This window comes from Podarcis vaucheri (genome assembly GCF_965113315.1).
Source record: "Podarcis vaucheri genome assembly, chromosome: 8".
Lineage (NCBI taxonomy): Eukaryota > Metazoa > Chordata > Lepidosauria > Squamata > Lacertidae > Podarcis > Podarcis vaucheri.
The window spans coordinates 4,841,030-4,860,476 of NC_138766.1; the positions used below are offsets into that span (position 1 = coordinate 4,841,030).

The following is a 19,447-nucleotide window of genomic DNA, read 5'->3' on the forward strand; positions in this document are numbered from 1 at the left end:
GTCAGCGGCTATTGTGCATGTTATTGGTTGCTGCGTCAGTGGGTGGTGTTGATTGTCCGACGCTGCAGCAATTGGGCAGGCAGTTGGCAGCTTCTGCCGGCGAGGGGACAGACGGGAGGCGGATTTTGAGAGGTGTGTGCAGGTGAACGGTTTTTGGCATTCCCCCCCCCCTTAAAAAGCTCAACAACCCTCGGTAATCCCACCCCCCCAAAAAAGCTCAACAGCTCTGGGCAATCCTCCACAAAAAAAGCTTTGCCATCTCCCCCATTTTCTGAAATTTCAGTCCCCCAAAATAGGGGGCATCTTATACATGGGGGCGTCTTATAGATGAAAAAGCACGGTAATTTTCCTCTGGGCTGCTTTGCTTAGTCCTCTGGGTGTTCTGCCCTGATGTGCTGTGCTGCCCAGGGCATTAGGGTGATGGAGGAGAGAAAGGAAAACTTAGTTTCCATTCACTGCACACCCCTGACGCCGCCACTGTTCCTGCTGCTGCTGCTGCTCCTGCCTGCAAGTTAACAGAACAGAGGAGGAGGAGAAGTGTGCTTTGGGTGCTGGGGCATCAGCCTGTGTGGAGGAAAATGAATTACAAAAAAGTTTATTTTTCTTTTACTGCAAAAAGGAAATGGGAAAAAGGCTTTCCCTCAAAACAACTGCAAGACACTCATACAGGAATAAGAGCAATCTTCTTCTGCAACTGCTGTGAATGTTGTTTTTGGCCCAGTGTTTGCCAAAGAGAGCTCTGACTGTTTGTGAGCACAGAAGTTATAAGGACAGGCAGGATTCCAGCACCATTATTCAGATATTTTCAGGAACATCAGCACAATGAAGGAATGCTTAAATTTTGGTGCACAGTGAGATCAAGGACTCAATATATGCATAAAGAAAATGAACATAGAAATCCCTGGGAGGTGGAATGAAGAGAAAGAGGGTAAAAGGTGTACTGTGAAAAGATTTAACAGCTCTTTTCAGATGTACATGTGGATAGGCTAATTTTCTTCCTGTTATCTTTTCGTAGCACCACAAATATAAAAAGCATTGTGCAGTAAGGCTGCTATCAGTTGGGACCTCTGCATGACTGGGAGTTCTGAGTTGATGGAAGTCTACCCAGAAGCAGCAGCTGTTCATAGCTAGGCTCCTTTCCTGCAGGCATCCTCTCTGACACATGTCTGTCCAGGGGCAGGCCAGTCACAAGTAATGGGTCACAGTTGTGGCTGGGTGGGAATTTAGAGGTGAAGCCAAACGTTGCTGAAAAAGTGGTTTTAAGGAGGCATTTAATCGCAATGCAAGTGATCTGGTGTCAGATAAAGGCTAGAATGAACTCCCTCTTCTGTTAGGAGAATAGCAAGAACACTGAGGAGAATGACCCAAGGGCGGTCAAGCAAAGGCCATGGGCAGAAATGTGATGGGAAATAAGGGCAGAGGTACAGTCTCTATTAGGAAATGCAATACTTTACATTTTGTGACTGAGCTCCACATGACTCCCCCGGGTCATTTATAAATAACTACAGAAGGAAAGTAAATCTGGACTCTGGTTTATATAGAGAGAGTCAAAGCACTTTGATCATTTTTTACAAAAGTATTGTACAGATAATTCCACAGTGGAGGAATAATGTAATATTGAATGGGTTTAACAAGTATTATGCATTTAATGCTTCTGTGAAGAGGTTAATTTTTGAAAATAAATTATTGATTGTCTCAAATTTGTCCCATGGCCAGATAAATAGTGGGCACATTCTGATTCATAATACATCAGTTCCACTGTGACCCCATTACTGATGACCTAGTTCTTTTGTCCTGCAGAAACTATCTTCAGAAAGACCAAGTTCTGATGGTGAGGGGATTGTAGAAAATGGAATAGCTGCCATCTGTAATGGAAAAGAGCAAGGTAATATGCTACTGACAGTGTTTGAGTCACACCATAAAATGTTCACAGTATTTTAAGTGCTGGAAAGGTGAGAAGAAAAATGGAATTTTCATAGACATTCACTCTGAGGAAAGGTTCATTCTGCCAGCTTGATTCATAACGATGTCCAGTTGTATTGCAACGTAGCTGAAAACCTGTTCCTTAAGCTCAGGAACCACCACACAAAATCTGGTTACAATATCTTAAGAGGTCTCCAAATGCATAGACAACAACTTTCCAAAGTATATAGTAGATGCCAGGCTGCTGTTAAAGATGCAGGTGTGAAATTTTGAAATCTTGCAAGACTGACACGTGCATGCTTTTCTTAATAGTAAAGAGGAAAAAGAGCACTAAGACAGATTCCAAGGGCACTGTGTCTAAAGTAACAGGGAAGAAGATAACAAAGATAATTGGCCTAGGAAAGAAGAAGCCCTCCACAGATGAACAAACCTCATCAGCTGAAGAAGATATCCCAACTTGTGGTGAGTAACTTCCCATGTTGCTACCTGCAATTAAACTTGAAAGGGCAACAGGTAAAAAAAGCTCCACCAAACTTCAGTATTTAGTGGTGTTTCAATCTCCTAGGTTTACTGTTACGTTCCTCTTTCACCCACTGAATTCGGGCTCTGATGATTTAATAGTAGCTTTAAAGATTGGCATCTCCACTCTCATCTGTGTCCCAACTTCAAATGTGGTTGAGAGGACTTAAGCAGGGCTTAGGTTCACTTTCCGCAAGACCTGGCTTGCTTTGTATGGACCACAGATCATAATTTAAAACAAATTCTGGTCTGTTTTTAAACAATCCAGTATGGGTTATGAAGCTTAAACACTGTTCGTTTTAACCAAAATCTTTGATTTGCAGGTACTGACAAGCCAGGTTTTGTGGAAAGTGCAACTAAACTCTGCTGAATTCCTCCTGGTTGCTGTATAGGAGTTGTTGAGAGAGAGAGAGAGAGAGAGAGAGAGAGAGAGTCATGTGCTTGTGGCTGTGTCTTCCTGCGCAAGTACCGTATTTTTCGCTCTATAACACGCACCCGACCATAACACGCACGTAGTTTTTAGAGGAGGAAAACAAGAAAAAAAAATATTCTAAATGAAACCGTGGATGTATGATTTTTGTGGTTCATGCTGTGGCCACAGACATGTGATCTGACAGTGAGTTTGGAGTAGCCCAATGCAAAAATCCTGAGGATCCATGTGGATCCATGCTTTGTAACCACGTTTTTGCACCACTGCGACCCTAGGCAACAGTGGGTGCGTGATTTTTTTGGTGCAGGCTGTAGCCATGGACATGCTATGTTATCTAATGGTGAATTTGGGGTGACCCAGTGCAAAGATCCTGTGGATCCATGCTTTGTAACCACGTTTTTGCACCATTGCAGCCCCAGGCAACAGTGGGTGCGTGATTTTTTTGGTACAGGTACAGACTGTAGCCATGGACATGTAATGTGATCTGATGGTGAATTTGGGGTGACCCAATGCAAAAATCCTGAGGATCCATGTGGATCCGTGCTTTGTCACCACGTTTTAAATGGGGAGGGAAGGAAAGCAAAAGTCCCCCCCCCCTCCAAGCCAGACAGGATATACGAAGTATGATTTCTTTTTTATTTACGGGTGTTTTTTTTGCCACCTCTGTCACTGCAACCTTTGCTCTGTGCTTGCACCCTTTTGGGCAATAGGGCATGTAACACACTTTTTTTCATCTGCCAAGATAGTTGATATACAGCATATAAATCCAGAGATTTCCATGTCTCACTCTGCAATCTAGCCTGCTGTTACTTACGAGCAGGGAAGCAGGGTTTCTCTTCCAAACAAGCATACTGTTTCCCTCCAGCAGTACATTGCTTGGAGAAGCTGTAATTTGGAGGGGGCCTGGGGGCAGGGCTCTCTGCTTTTGGAAAAGAAATGAGAAACCTACCATTGTAAAGCAAAAGTCGTTCCCCCCACCACCACCCAAGCCAGCCCTCTCTCTCTCTCTCTCCCACCTGCATGCTTTTCGGCTGCCTGCAAGTCCCTAGAGCACGGAGAGGAGGAAGTGGTGGGCTGGAGCCTGCACGCAGTGTGACTAGGGACGATTAGAAGGAAGGACGCGATCCTTTCCTTAACCCTCTGCTTGCCAGGAGGACAGGGGATTCCCTGCTCTTTGTTGAGTTTGAGCAAACGCAGCAACAGAAGCGGGCGGGCAGTAAGACCCTGAGGCAGAATGCAGGAAAGCTTCTGCCTTCCCTCTTCCCTCTGCCTGCCCGCCCGATCTTATTTTTGCCTATTTTGCCCCTGCACTCCGTGAGTCAGCTCCAGGGACCACACATTCGCTCAATAACACGCACAGACATTTCACCTTACTTTTTAGGACAAAAAATCTGCGTGTTATAGAGCGAAATTTACGGTACATAGTGCTAAAACATGGTTTACTATTACATGCAGCCCCTTTTTATTGCTCTCTAGTACTTTTTCCATCTCTACAGTGTTGAGAAGTGTGGTGCAGTGGTTAAAGTGTCATCGTAGGACCTGGGAGACCAGGATGCAAATCTCTACTTGGCCATGAAGCTCACTGGGCCAGCCACTTCCTCTCAGCCTCACCTCCCTCACAGGGGGGTTGTGGGGATTAAATGAGGAGGGGAAGAACCACACACACCACCTTGAGCTCCTTGGAGAAAAGGTGGGATATAAACACAACAAACAAACACACAAACCAGAAGTGGGTCCTCATCCACTTTCAAGCAAGAGTAATAGAGAAAAATGCCCCAGGGTGAAGAGTTTTCTTTAAAGTTTCCATGGCATTCTACAGAGGCAGCCGACCTTGATGCAGTAGCAATCATCAGAGATGCTTGGCTGTGTACCTGGCTCTCCCTTAGGTCTCTGGAAAAAAGACAATATGCTAATGCAGACTTGTGTTGATTTTGATTAAGCGACTTGTGGTGGGGGCAGTCCTGCTACCCCACCCTCAGTGTCCCTGAATGTGCTGGCCTGCCTACTCCAGCCCCCAGCTTCCAGCCCTGAGCAGGTCTGAAGGAGGCTTCTAAGTGCAGTTGAATCAATGCACTTGGAAGCCTCCTTCCTGTTCTCAGTTTTCTGTTGTGGGGAAGATTCTAAGCACACCTGGAAACCGCCTTCAGACATTTCCATTGAGCAGTGGCGTAGCGTGGGGGGTGCAGGGGGGCCGGCCGCACCGGGCGCAACATCTGGGGGTAAGGGTTAGGGGGCGCAAATCCATGGCTTAGGGGGCGCAAATTTCTTGCCTTGCCCCGGGTGCTGACAACCCACGCTACGCCACTGCCATTGAGAGCTCTAGTTTAAAAGAAAGATGGAAGCTGCTGCTTCTGCTTCTTGGGGGAGAGAGCACATGTCTTGTGTGTGCGTTGGACAGTCGTGCAGCTGCATGGTAAACACTTGCGCTGTCTCCGCCACCCCAACTGGAGAGTGCCCAAAGAGAGACGTCTTTTCTGTGGCTCAATAAACCTTTAGTTAAAAGCACCCCCTGTTTCTGCTCAGCTGTAGTATTTATTCTTCAGTTTCACATCCTTAATTTTGATGAGCACCAGAGTTGACTTGGTTTTTTAAAAAATATGTTTTTGTCGTCATCCCCAAATAAACACAATTATGATACAGCTGAGATGAACAACAACCCTAATAAGCATTGGTGGGTCAAATCATTTACATATTCATATGACTCTGTCCTGAGGTTTATACACCTTGCACAGGCTGACCAGTAATACAGCCTTGTGGGTATATATCATTTCAAAGGAGCCCATGGTGTTGTGGTGACACAACCACAGGCACTCCTTGGCCACTGCAGAGAGAGAAGGGCATTTGTACGACCACAAGTTTGCCGTTGATTTTGGGGTCTTTGTGGTGGGTCCAGTTGAATGAACTTTTTATTTAGTGGAAAGTGCCTGTCTTTGTGTTTTGCAGGATATCTTAATGTGCTGTCAAATAACCGGTGGCGTGAGCGCTGGTGCAGAGTGAAAGATAATAAGCTCATTTTCCACAAAGACAGAACAGATCTAAAGACCCATATTGTCTCTATTCCTCTCCGTGGCTGTGAAGTTATTCCAGGATTGGACTCCAAACACCCCTTGACATTCCGCCTGCTTCGAAATGCACAAGAGGTTGCCGTATTAGAGGTTAAGTTGTTTAGTGTGCTTATCCTTTGCCAATAGTGACATAAGCAAAATCCCATTCTCTGACCAAACAATGTATGCCATACCTAGGAAAGTCTCCAATTATATGTTGGAAGCAGGGTTTCCTTTGTTCCCACTCTTGTCCCACACTTTTCACGGTTGGATCAATTTACAGCTTTTGAAACTTCTTTATTATAGTGCTTCCATTATTTAAAGTGTCTAATAATTGCTTCTATTCTGGGGAAAATTGATCTCTCTTCCAAATATTATCTGTAGGGCACATCAGTCTCAAGATTACCCTAATTTGCAAGGCAGTGTACAATACTATTGATCTATAATATCAGGCTAGAACTGAAGAGAGAATCCATCTAAGCCACTTTCTAGCCTGATATGTCACCTGGGGGGGGTGCCATTCATCCGATGTGAGGGAGGTGGCAACTGAAGAGAGACCTCTCTTTTGTGGTGCCCCACTTAGGACATGGTCTTCTCTACAGAGGTGCCTCTGTTGCCAATTACACTTTCTTTACGCTTTTAATTTTGTGTAATTGTATTAATTGCTGCTTTGATCCTGCTTACTTGTTGTTTTTGTACATTCTTCTTCTTGTTTTTAGCTTGATTTTGGTGAGCTGTCCTGAAAATGTTTTTCTGTTGAAGCGTGAGGCATGCGTTCACTAGAATGCACTGTTTTTGATAATGAAAAAAAGTACACTTGAATGAAAAGCGATGCCTTTCACGTGACCAGAGTGCATGTTTGCCTGACATTTCCCCATCTTTGTGTAGGCTTCATCTTCAGAAGACATGGGCAGGTGGATTGGTATTTTGCTGGCTGAAAGTGGCTCCTCTGCAGATCCTGGCACTCTGCACTATGACTACATAGATGTGGATGTGACGGCAAGTGTCATTCAAGCCGCAAAACAGACCTTCTGGTAGGAGGAGCTAAACCAGTTAAGAACATTTTCAGGAACTCTAGGTTCTTCATTGTTTTGACTCTATGCTCAAAAAGATGTAAGGAGCAATCCTATAGGAAGATCCTCCCGGATGCGTGGGTTAGGGTTCGGTGGATCTCCGGCTGGCCTTAAGGAGTTCCTCGCGGAACTGGGCTGTGTCAGCTTAACTCCCTCATCCTCTGCTCAGCCAGAGATGCACCTCTGTATTTCCTCCATCCCAGATGGCTAACATAAGCTGATGTAAACCCTTAAAAAGGGGTGTGGGGGCAGGAGCAGAGAGGAAGGCTCCTTACCCCGCTCCCCGGTCATGTAACCTGGCAACCAGCTGGCAAAAAGAATGGTTAAAGGCTTGTTTTCCCTCTGCTAGGTTCAGGCTCAGCCAGCCAGCCATAGTCTGGCTTAATTTAGACCAGTGGTACCAGATTTGTCTGTGACAGCTTGACGTTGTGAGTAGAAGCCGAAGGTATCTATTTCTAATCCATCAAACAACTTAAGCTACAGTCCTAAACACATTTGCCAGAAAGTAAATTCAATTGAAGCCAGTGAGACTTACTTCTGAATGAAGTATCAGAGCATAGCGATGTTATTGTTAAACACTCGTGTTCACTCAAAATGCTTCACAAAAAACCTGCTGTGAATTAGGGCTGCAGCCCAATCAAATAAATTCTAATTGTTTAATAATGTTGAATAACCAATAAATTTGCATAAGGATAAAAGCAGTATTTCTGAAGCAAGAAGCAAAGGAGGAAGTTTTTTTTCAGATGGTGCTTGCCAACTGCAGTTTTATAAACACTGTTAATAAATGTATGTGTATTATTTTAAAATATTCTGCATGATACTTTAACATCATTTAAAGTAAATTAAAAGTGTTGAAATAGATTAATCCAATCAATGAATTACATGCTGAAGCCCTACTGTCAACTCAAACCCCCTTTAAATATCAAATGAAGTACTTCTTCCCTGTTGGCTAACATACCTATAATTATAGATGATAGCAGCCCCCCATGGCAGTTTTCAAGTGTTATCAGTATTACCATGTGGAGGGCCAACCTGCAAAAATAGAGAAAGCTTTGGAAATCTTGAACCACTGCCAGATACTTGAAAGAGAAAATACCATGGTTTGGGGAGGAAGGACCAGCCTGCAGTTCTCTTAGGACCAAGTTTTTACTCAAGTTACTAATTTAATCAAAGCAACTTGTATATGCAGTATATCCATTCAGCCCCAGACTTCCCCCAGGCAGCATTGGGATGCAGCAATCATCATCTGGCTACAGACAGGCCCTAGGGAAAGAGCCACCATTTCTTAAAACTTCAGCCTTGTTCCTAAAATCTTGTAGTCATCTTTGGCCCTTTTCTTCAGAATCCTACTTTCCATTGCTATGGGGAGTACATAGCTATATTTCCTAAAAATCAATTAATGTGTACAGGAACTGCTCTCCCACCACCACCCACACAGTGCATTGCTAAATGATAGATTCCTGGCTTACACTTCAGCCTGTGATACCATACTGGGTGTGTTTGTAATGAAAAACCCTTCGGTAGGCAGGGAGAAATGCAAGGAAGAATTTGAAGGGTGGGGGGGGGAGAGATGAAGGGCGAATCATGCTTACTCCCTGTGTGTGCTTTCAGCATAAACTCTGTTCTGTTTTTGCTTTTGTTTTAGTTTTATGAACAGACGGGTTCTGTCTACTAATCCTTATCGAGGAAATGCTGCCAATGGCTATGCGTGTCCCAGCGGGATGGCACTTCATTATGACGATGTTCCTTGCATAAATGGATCAGTAAGAATTGATTTTTGTGTAGGTCAAATCATTTATGTGTGTTGAGCCCCCAAAGTCACTTGTCAGAGTTTTACTGGGCATGATCCCAAATACTGCTATGTCTCAAGTACAGATTCTTTGAAAGTAGGGCATATAGTTTTAATACTACATGCTCATGTAAATCAGCATAAATATATACAGTTCAATAGTCCTCTATTAGCCAAAGCATTAATGCAACTCCCAGAGAAAAGTTTAAAGTTAAGATTTGATCAGATCTGAACCTCACAAACTAAGAATGAAATGAGAATGATGCTGCTGAGGCTGCTGTCTCCTTCATCCCCTTTCTCTTCTCTGGGCTGCAAAGGAGACTTCTTGACTTGTTAAACCATTTGCACATTATATTCAAACTAGGAAACTGTGGTTTAAGCACTGTGTTCAAACCAGGGTGAGAGTCTGGTTTCTAGGAAGCTCTTAAACTGCTTTGGACTTCATGGAAACTGGTTTGAGGTTGTCTCTACCAAAACAAACTGGTTTCTTAAGCATCTTCTCTACATATGAACCAGGCCACATCCTAGTATGGTATAGCCAGATGCTTGCTATCTCATTTTCCGTGTGGTTTTGACCCACCAGCCAACTTCTGTATCTTTATTATGTCATTGGCACTTGTGTTGTAGGTTCAGTAAGGACAGATAGCATAAATGCTGCATCTGGAATCACAGGGCTGGATTGAACTAAATAGTTGTGGTGGCAGGAGCAAGCGCAATGAGTCCCATTAGCACAGCAGAACGTTTTCTCTCCCCGCCCCCCCCTGCCAGATTGGCTCTGGGGGGGGGGTCAGGAGAATCCCCCAGAACAGTTCACGGGGGAGAAGAGGGGAGATCATTCCACCTGGCAAGCAAAAATACTTGTGCTGACTGAACAATCCTAACAGCATGACGCTGAATTCCTCCCATATTGTGGCCGTGTGGGGAATAGACCCAAGATGGCAACCCCATGATATCCCTTTCAATAGAGCCTTGATGGACCTTACTGCAGCTTCCTAAAGTAACTCAAGAACTGAGAGAATTATGGTACTTAAAATTAGAGCAGATCCTTATGGAGGCAATGCATGCTGAGACGGGGATCTCAGAGATAACTTTCTAATGGTTTCATGTTTCCCCCCCCCAATGCATGAAGCTTGTATTAATTTACTAAGTATGTGTGTTTCAGTGGGAACCGGAAGATGGCTTTCCTGCTTCTCGTGGCAGAAACCTGAGAGAAGATGGGCTTTATGATAATATGGGCCTGTACGATAACTTGCCGTCTCCGAAAATCTTTGCACGCTACCCACCAGCAGACCGAAAAACCAATAGGTTATCTACTGACAAACTGTCCTCTAACCACTATAAATATCCTGTCTCATCCAATCTGTCTTCTGCTCAATCTGTCACTAATACCTCTGCTGTGGGGAGGGGATCTGTGTCACAGGTACTGTGCTGCTTATTTCTCTTAATCCAACTTTCTTTTGTGTATCTCTGAGATAATGCACTGGCACCAAACGCTTGAAATTTAACCAAGGCGGCATGCTGCATTGCGCATTGTGTTGCTAATAGTCACAGAAATGCGTAATATTTTTTGGAGGGTGGAGGAATCAGTGAAATAAAACACAAGCCCATCAACCCATGCTATGCTCCCAGGGGATTCTCTTCATTGGGTTAGTCTAGGTCAGAGCTACCAAACCACCGACCCTTCAGGTGACATTGTTCTACAAGTCCCACTAACCACGCTGGCATGGAGTGATGGGAATTTGGAATCTAACAAGATCTGAAGGGCCATGGGTTGTTCATGTCTGGGCTAGATTTTAAAAGTAGAGCATGCACATGCACACACACATTCACACACAGGTGTTGGCAGTACTGTACTGACAGTTAAGAGTGCAGAAACCACATGTAATTCATACTGTCTGAGCCTTTCCACCCTGTTGAATAGGAGGCACCCTTCAGTTCCACAAGAAAACATCCACTAATCTTGAATACAAAAGTTACATTTAGAATCTGTATGTGTGCTCAATTCTATGCCCCATTCTCTTTTCAAATTCGTTCTGGGATGTTATTCTTTCAGAAGCTCAAAACAGTCTATGAACCCCGTGCATGGTGGGAATTTTCAGATTAAAAAATGAGCTGGTGAAAACCTTCACAAGCAGTTGGGCAGGATAATAATAATATAATAATATCTTTATTGTCATTGCCCCCTTCGGGGACAACAAAATTACTTGACTGCTCCATAAAAACACTAATTAAACAATACAGTATAATACAGCAAGGATGTTGTTGTTGGCAAGGTAGTAACAACCTAGTGGCAAGGTCACCACTTTATCTTGGAATATATTTGAACTGTGGAGCATCTTTTTTGTTTGTTTGTTTAAATGCTTTGGTAGCTCATCAACTAAGCTGCTCATCTGAATCCAACCCAAGGTGTTTCCTGAGCTATTGCAATTGCCTTTGTTTTTGACCCCTGGGTATAGGGCGGTATATAAATTCAGTTAATAATAATAATAATAATAATAATAATAATAATAATGCTCATTGCAAACAGCTGAAAGCCTGTAAATTTCGATAGTAAACCTGATTTGCAATAGGGGTTGAATAATTTTGATTTGCAACTGTACATGTTCCCCAAGTTTGAAATTGTTATATGTAAAACAGCTTTGAGGTAGAAAAGTCAAAATCTGGCAGTATAGTTACTTTTGAAGTCAGGCAGCAATTAGGGCTGAAATTCTGCTTTTTGTATGCAAATTTGAAATTGACTTCCTTTTTTGGAGGGTAAAGTTTCACACTCACCTGATTCATGCTTCACTTCAAACCATAGCAAAAGGGGGCAAGCAATTCTGCTCAAGGGTACCCCCCCAACTCCCCCCCCCCCGACTTCTTTCTCCAATGTGCTGGGGAGTAAACCAGCACTCATTGTTTATTTCTCTTCCAACAAACCATGATGGTGAGCCAAAGTTTGTTTCTGGCTTACCTTGGTAAGTTGTTAGGCGAGAAGTGAACCACAAATGCTGCTTTATACAAAACAGTAAGCCAGCACTTGTGGTTTGCTTCCTTCCCAGGTTCCTGAAGAGAGGGACAAAGTGTGGTCTTTTGAGCAGCATGCAATGCGATTAATTAGCAACATAGATCCTTGCAAAACCATGTGGCACATTCTGAATGGTTCCTCAAAATTTTGAATAGTCACCTGTAGCCTGTGACTTAAGAAATGTGCAGTCTCACTGTTGTGTGCTGCTCAGTAAGAAACTGCAGGTGCTTTTTGTTTTATCTTTGCGGCTTTAGAAGAAGCATCCTTCCCAGCTGACCTAGTTTTTTAAACTTGTAACCTGCTTCCAATTGGGCAGCTTGGGACAGTTTTGAAGCTTTGTTCTAGGAAAAGTGTAAACCCTGTCATTGAATAATTACTGCTAAATATATATTTAATTACTAAACACATATTTTTTTCTATCAGTTTAAAGGAAAGAAGGCTTCTGCTGCTACAAATGGAATAATGGGGAAAGGAAGAACATTAAACAACCCACAAAAGAAAACAGAATCTGCTTCAAATGTAAAACGCAGCAATTCTAGTGAGTGTTTCCTGTTTAAGGAAAGAAAAATCAACTTTTTCAGTCAGTTAAAATATTTTTAATCAGTTAACTGATTAATCAGCTACATAGAACTGTAGAATCTTAGAGTTGGAAGGGACCCCAAGGGTCATCTAGTCCCACCCCCTGCCAATGCAGGAATCTCAGCTAAAGCATCCATGGGAGATGGCTATCCAACCTCTGCTTAAAAACCTCCAAGGCAGGAGAGTCCACCAGCTCTCGCAGGAGTCTGTTCCACTGCCAAACAGCTCTTACTGTCTGAAAGTTCTTCCCGAATGCTTAGTCGGAATCTCCTTTCTTGCAACTTGAAGCCATTGGTTCATGTCCTACCCTCCAGAGCTGGAGCAGGAAGAAAACAAGCTTGCTCCTTCCACCATGTGACAGACACTAGGATATTTGAAGATGGCTATTATATCTCCTCTCAGTCTCCTCTTTTCCAGGCTAAACATGCCCAACTCCTTCAAGTGCTCCTCATAAGGCTTACTTTCCAGACCCTGGATCATCCTGGCTGCCCTCCTCTGCACACCTTCCAGCTTGTCAACATCCTGCTTAAATTGTGGTGCCCAGAATTGGACACAGTATTCCAGGTGTGGTCTGAGTAAGGCAGAATAGAGGGGTTCTATTACTTCCCTTGATCTGGACACTAGACTTCTCTTGATGCAGCCTAGAACAGCATTCACTTTTTTTGCTGCTGCATCACACTTTTGACTCATGTTAAGCTTGTGGTCCACCAAGACCCCTGGATCCTTTTCACATGTACTGCTAGTAAATCAGATGTACCCCATCCTATATTTATGCATCTGCCTAAGTGCAGAACCTTACATTTGTCCCTATTGAAATGCATTTTGTTAGCTTGTGCCCAGTTCTCCAATCTGATAGGGTCATGTTGAATTCTGATTCTGTCTTCTGCAGTATTAGCTATCCCTCCCAGTTTGGTGTCATCTGCAAATCTGATGAGCATCCCCTCAATTCTTTCATCCAAATAGTTTATGAAGACGTTGAAGAACAATGGGCCCAGGACAGAACCCTGTGCCACCCCACTTGTCACTTTTTCCAGGATGATGAGGAACCATTAATGAGTACTCTCTGGGTTTGGTCTGTCGACCAGCTACAAATCCATCTAACCGCTGCCTTGTTCAACACACATTTTACCAGTTTCATCGTGAAAATATCATGGGGGACTTTGTCACAAGCTTTACTGAAATCATGATACGCTATGTCCACAGCATTTCCCTAATCCACCAAGTTTGCAGTTTGATCAAAAAAAGAAATCAGATTGGTCTGGCATGACTTATTTTGAGAATCCCGTGCTGGTTCTTAGTAATCACAGCTTTCTTTTCTAAATGCTCACAGACCGACTCTTGAATTTTCTGTTCTAGGACCTTCCCTGATACTGATGTTAAGCTCACCGGTCGGTAGTTATCTGGGTCTCCCTTTCCCCCCTTTTTGAAGATTGGGACAACATTACCCTGCCTCCATCCGTTCTCCAAGAATTCTCCAAGAATTCTCAAATATAATAGACCAAGGCTCTGAAATTACATCCGCAAGCTCCTTTAGTACCCTTGGATGTCACTCATCAGGCCCTGGAGAGCTGAATTCATTTAAAGTAGCTAGGGGTTCCCTTCTCTTTTCCTATCTTGGGCTGCAGCTCCTTCCTTACATCATTTATTCTGTTGTCACAATGTTGAGCATCACTTTCCTTTTGGTGAAGACAGAGGCAAAGGAGGTGTTGCGTAGTTCTTCTTCGCCACACATAGGACCTACCACTTGCTTGTTTTTCCTCTTACTTTGGACATAGCCAAAGAAACCTTTTTTATCTTTTTTAGCCTCTCTTGGGAGCCCGAGCTCATTCTGAGCTTTAGCCAGCCTGACTTCCCCGCTGCAACTGTTGGCTCCTCCTCCTTTGTGATTTCCTTTCTTCCATTTCTTACACATGCCCTTCTTAACTCATCTGAAAGTTACAGTCCTACCAGTTAGCATTTGGTAATTAATTTGGTGATTTCCAGTTACTAGTTAATCACTGAACAACTAGGGAACTTAATTCAACTCTCATCTTCTTTTCTTAGTCTTCCTGTTCATTACTTAAGAATTTTGGAACCATTCTGGATTTCCTTTACATGTAACTTCGCTGACATGTTTGCCACAGCCTTCCTGATTGCTCTTGCTTTGGTCCAAGTATTTAAACCCACATGGGTTTGATTCCTGGTGTGTTTTACAAACCACACAAGTGACAGACATCCCAAGGCTGCAGGTGTCATGTGTGGTTCATAAACATGCCGGGAAGCTAAAACAAATGTGCCGAAAGGTTTACACCCCTGGACCACAGTTGGCGTGGGTACAGCAACCATACTGGGAAAGAGATGTGACAAGCAGAGAGATCTTGGAATACGGTTCAGAGATTTGGTGGTTACATTTGAGAAAGGATTTGTATGCCTCGGAAAACAGCCACATCTGCTGGATGGCTGTTAGACTGTCTGTGTTGGGACTTAGCTTTTTGATTAATAAGAACCTGGGGAGTTGCCTTACGCTGAGTCAAGACCCTTCATCCATTTAGCTCAGTATTGTCTACGTGGCAGTGGCTCTCGAGGGCAGTGTTTCCCGAACTTGGGCCTTCAGCTGTTGTTGGACTGCAACTCTTGCCATCCCTACCCAGCAGTAGTGGTTGTCAGGATTGATGGGCGTTGTAGTTCAACAGCAGCTGAAGACCCCAAGTTTGAGAAACACTGCATATTCCCAGCATAAGGAGTGACCCTTAGCTCTCCCACAGGCAAAGCAGATACTTAACCACTGAGCCATATAAGAAGGTAAGATTAATAGCATTCCTGCTCTCTGATGCCTAATAGTTAACCTTTATGTGTAGGTGCTGAACAGTACAAATATGGAAAGAACCGTGTTGAAGCAGATGCAAAGAGGTTGCAGACCAAAGAGGAGGAGCTGTTGAGGAGAAGAGAAACTCTGAGGAATCGCCTGGCTCAGCTTCGAAAGGAAAGGAAAGACCTTAGAGCAGCCCTGGAAGCAAATGCAGGTATGCTGGGTGTTTGATCTTCTTAGACCATTGTATGACCAGAATCTCAGGAAAGATACTTCCAGTAGCAGGAGAAGGTACATGACTAGTTAGTTAGTCTTTTCCCACAACAGAATGCCCCAAAGCAATATGCGGAAATAAAATAGGATAAAAATGCATAAAACACATTAAACATAATCAGAAATATTATCATTGGTTCTTCCTATTACTACTACTAAATAATCATTAAAGGAGTCATGGGGGTAATGGCACCAGGACAGAGATGTAAACTCAACTAGATATTACAGAGGAGGAAGAAGCCAAGATTGTATCTGGTCAAATTGCAGTAAGTCTTATGCCTCCGTCTTGAAGTTGCTTGCAGGGTTGTGGCCTCATTGAGTAACTAGGAATGTACAAATCTCCCCCTGCCTCAGATATCACTCACCTTGCCTCTGAATTTCAGGTAGGAAAACACTAGTTATCCTTGAAGATAAACTAAAGAAGTTGGAAGAGGAGTGTAAGTTGAAAGAGTCTGAACGTGTTACTCTGGAACTAGAGCTGACAGAGGTGAAAGAGAACCTAAAGAAAGCTTTGGCTGGTGGCATCACATTGGGACTGGCGATTGAGCCTAAATCAGGAACCTCAACTGCACAGGTACTTCCATTAAAGCAGCGGTTCCCAGTTAGGGATCCGGGGATCCCTGGGGGTCAGTGGAACACACCCAGGATGTCCGTGGCCCCATCCCTGGCCTCCTCCAAGCGATTTTTTTGTCATTTTTCATGGTAATATCACAAATTTTATGGTCTATTCTAGCACTGTGCAATTTTTCAATGTATTGGCCCAAACCAGTTTTGAAATCATACCACAATAACAATTTTGACCTGGCAATATGCAGCAATATAACGCTCCTCACGTGAGGGGAGAGCAGAGCAGCCAATTTCAAGGTGTTGTCAATATTGCATGATGATCTCAGCCGATAACGCTGCTGATCTGAGCTGCCTTCCCTCACGCGGATGGAGAACAGGGCAGCTGATCGCCCTCACTTCAAGGAACTGTGGCACTACCTTCCCCTGGCACTGAGGCAGAGCGGCTTTTCTCAGTCAGCAGGAAAGCAGCAGCAGCCACAGTGGACGTGCATCTTCCCTGGCTGCCCCGCTGATCGTGACTTGATGCACCCCCCATCCCCATCTCCTCCCACTCAAACCATGCAGTGGAGGTGACTCCCCTTCCTCGCCTCCCACCCCCATCTGATCTCCATGGCTGCTCCTTCCCTCATCCCCATGCCTGATCTCCAGTTTCAGACGTCATTATATATTGGAATATTGTGCTGTCTAGCTGCTGATGTATCACGATGTTGAAAACCAGATATCACTTAGCCCTAGTTTTGTTTTTTAGCGTACCTAAAATTCTTTGCTTATTAGGGGCTAGCCAACATTTTGTTCAAAAAATTGCTTTGCGGTATCAAAAAATTTGAAAGTAGGGGGTCAGTACTTGACTTGTGAAAAATAGGGGGCCCTCAGTAATTAGCTAAATGGGAACCACTGCATTAAAGTACTGATCTTGTTACCAGATAAAGGCAATTAGTAAACCATCTCAGATCAGTCACACTCTGTAGTCCCATCTATACATTTTGGAAAGTCGTTTGCCCATGGTCCACCTGCACACCTCTTCAGCTATTGCATCCTAAATTTGCGCGATGGTTCCTGAGACCAAGGAGCAGGTTTTGATAGCTGTCATGATTTCAAATGGTTTTGTATTCTTACAGTCTCCAGTTCTAAAACATCAGACTCTGGAGAATTCACCTATCTCCAGCTGTGACACAAGTGATACTGAATGTTCTGTGCCTGTGAACAGTGCTGTAGTCCTGAAAAGACATTCCTCCTCAAGCACCTCTCCATGCAGAGGCCATGTGCTTCAGAAGGCAAAGGTGAGCGTCCAATGTTACTCTGCCAATATTTACAGGCTTGGCTTATTTGCTTTTTGCCCACTCTAGAGGAGCCAGTTTTCTGTCTCACTTTGGTTCTGAAAGGGTTGCCACTGTTCAGAAAAGAAAAACTTAATGGCTATCTTGTCTTATAAGGCTGTGGTTGCTCTTTTAGTTCACACTGAAGGGAAGAATAGTTGAACATTTTCAGGTCCTCTTCAGTTTCCTATAATACACTCCTTGTATTTTGCTTTAAGAGCTGAAACTTTGTTAAATTATTGTATTTCCCACGGCTTACAAGAATGAGGACTCATCCAGACTTGCTCTTGCCCTGCCCCTTTCCCCAGGGAGACCTGATCTTTGCTACTGAATTGGAGCAAATTTCAGTTTGGTTTTCTACAGATTGGTGTCTGTTCCTATTTATTGCTACAGAGTGGGTTTTTCTGGTGAAAGCAGCAGGGTAAGGACAAAACCACTCAGTCCTGTGCTTAGGAGGTGTGGGACAAGCAGAAATCCACACAAGCCCATGCTTTCTAGGCTTGGGCCAAGCGGAAGGGCTGATGAGCCCTAAGTTTTTGAAATACGTACTCATACATGCTTTGTTGTTCTCAGTCACTGATTGCATACATTTCCCTGTTTATCTTAAGATATTTTTCATTTTCTTGATGATGTGAAAAAGTACTTTCTAAATTTTATCTATCTGTGGTGTGACCTCACTATTTTAATGTTGATATACATGAAGTCAAATTACTCAACTGAAACAAAACTGAAAATTGGCTCTACTTTGGTTTTATACAATTGGGATTAGCATTCATTCCTGTCAAAGGTCTGCATTTTTCTTACTGGACTCTTGTGCTTGGTATTGTATAGAATTCACTTCCTGAGCCAGGGGTTTATGTTTTTTTAAAAAGGAATTTACACTGGCAAGGAAATAACGTAAAAAGGGCACTTTTAACCATGCAAAAACTTCCATTAAACTTCCATTTAAAAAATCAAATTACATAATAAATATGTTAACTGTATTTTCACTTTAAACATGATTTAAAGAAATTTAGCACTTAAAATTAGCAGCAATCATCTCTACCAACTCTTGTACCACTAGCAAGTGGAACAGTCCCATTCTCAGAGTTCTGTTTTTGCTTCCACTGTCCGTATTCTTGCCAACTGTTCACAGGAGGCAAACACACTTTCCCTCATTTTTAACAGCCTCAGATAATTTCAGTTGTAGGTTTTCCCCCAGAAACAAACTTCACATCAAGACTTGTGCCTGGATAACAACCGACTCCCTCCTTTTTCATTGGTTGCCTGTTTTGTACTGCACTGCAGTCCAGTTTCCAGTATATATTTTTTCTGATGCTGTGATTCACATTTTGGTTACAAAGAAATGCTTTGCCCAGTAGCTGGTGGTGGGTGCAGGAGAGACAAGTGGGACATTATCTCAGTCGCAGAGATGATGCAGTCTTCTTAGGACACTTTCCCTGTAGGGAGTTGCTGGTTTAAAAGCCTGAGGATTTTCTCCCACATGCTTCCTCAGAGGGAAGGCCTTTCTTTTTCTGTGGTTTTAACAGGGTGTGTAGTTTTCACTTCAGGGTGTTTTCAAGCAAGCAGATCTTCATGTGGAAGGCATGGCATGCTGTCATGTGAGAAATGGACGTCTTGGACCAAGCCTAGAATATGAGATAAAATCCACTCACAATTTTGATTTAAAAAGGGGGAATTTTGCTTACACCTTAGGCTGCACCCTTTCTTAAGGGGATGGGGCAGGCTTTAGCAGTCTCATTTGTGATCTGGTCCTATCCGGTCCAGTTACTTCCATTCTTCTGGCTGGAAGCCAAGCTTTGAAAGGTCCCGAACCCCCGTCTCCTACCCCAGAGGGAGGGAGGAAACTGGGCTGGATTCCACCACTACAGTCCTGCTCTATCAAGTTCACACATACTCCTCCAACAGGCCCTTAGTTGCAGTAACTTCTTAAAATCGTATAGCCACATTACCACTGCGGAAAGCCTTTGGGGCCTTATTCCAGCAGTGAGCAGGGGCGGATATACAAAGAATCACAGGATGTTAAATAGTACAATTATTTTTTCAAGCCAGTAAGAATTTTAGGTTCTAGAATTTCTTTCTGGACTTGCCTGATTTCTTCCCTTCCAGTAAGCTGCAGATAATGGAATGGCAGCATGT

The 19,447-nt window shown here is 43.5% G+C and overlaps 1 protein-coding gene across 5 annotated transcripts in view; it reads left to right on the forward strand.

Moving 5' to 3' along the window:
* The window catches only part of AFAP1 (actin filament associated protein 1), a 45,888-nt gene that overhangs the window by 23,467 nt on the left and 2,974 nt on the right, over nt 1-19,447 (forward strand). For 2 of the 5 annotated variants that reach the window (XM_082234306.1, XM_082234302.1), the window contains exons 8-17: nt 1,801-1,885; nt 2,236-2,385; nt 5,816-6,027; nt 6,805-6,950; nt 8,635-8,770; nt 9,941-10,198; nt 12,209-12,323; nt 15,202-15,366; nt 15,809-15,999; nt 17,111-17,272. In XM_082234306.1, the coding sequence (XP_082090432.1) occupies nt 1,801-1,885; nt 2,236-2,385; nt 5,816-6,027; nt 6,805-6,950; nt 8,635-8,770; nt 9,941-10,198; nt 12,209-12,323; nt 15,202-15,366; nt 15,809-15,999; nt 17,111-17,272 (1,620 nt within the window). The remainder of the gene's footprint in view (nt 1-1,800; nt 1,886-2,235; nt 2,386-5,815; nt 6,028-6,804; nt 6,951-8,634; nt 8,771-9,940; nt 10,199-12,208; nt 12,324-15,201; nt 15,367-15,808; nt 16,000-17,110; nt 17,273-19,447) is intronic. The other 3 variants (XM_082234303.1, XM_082234304.1, XM_082234305.1) reach the window with 3 other exon arrangements.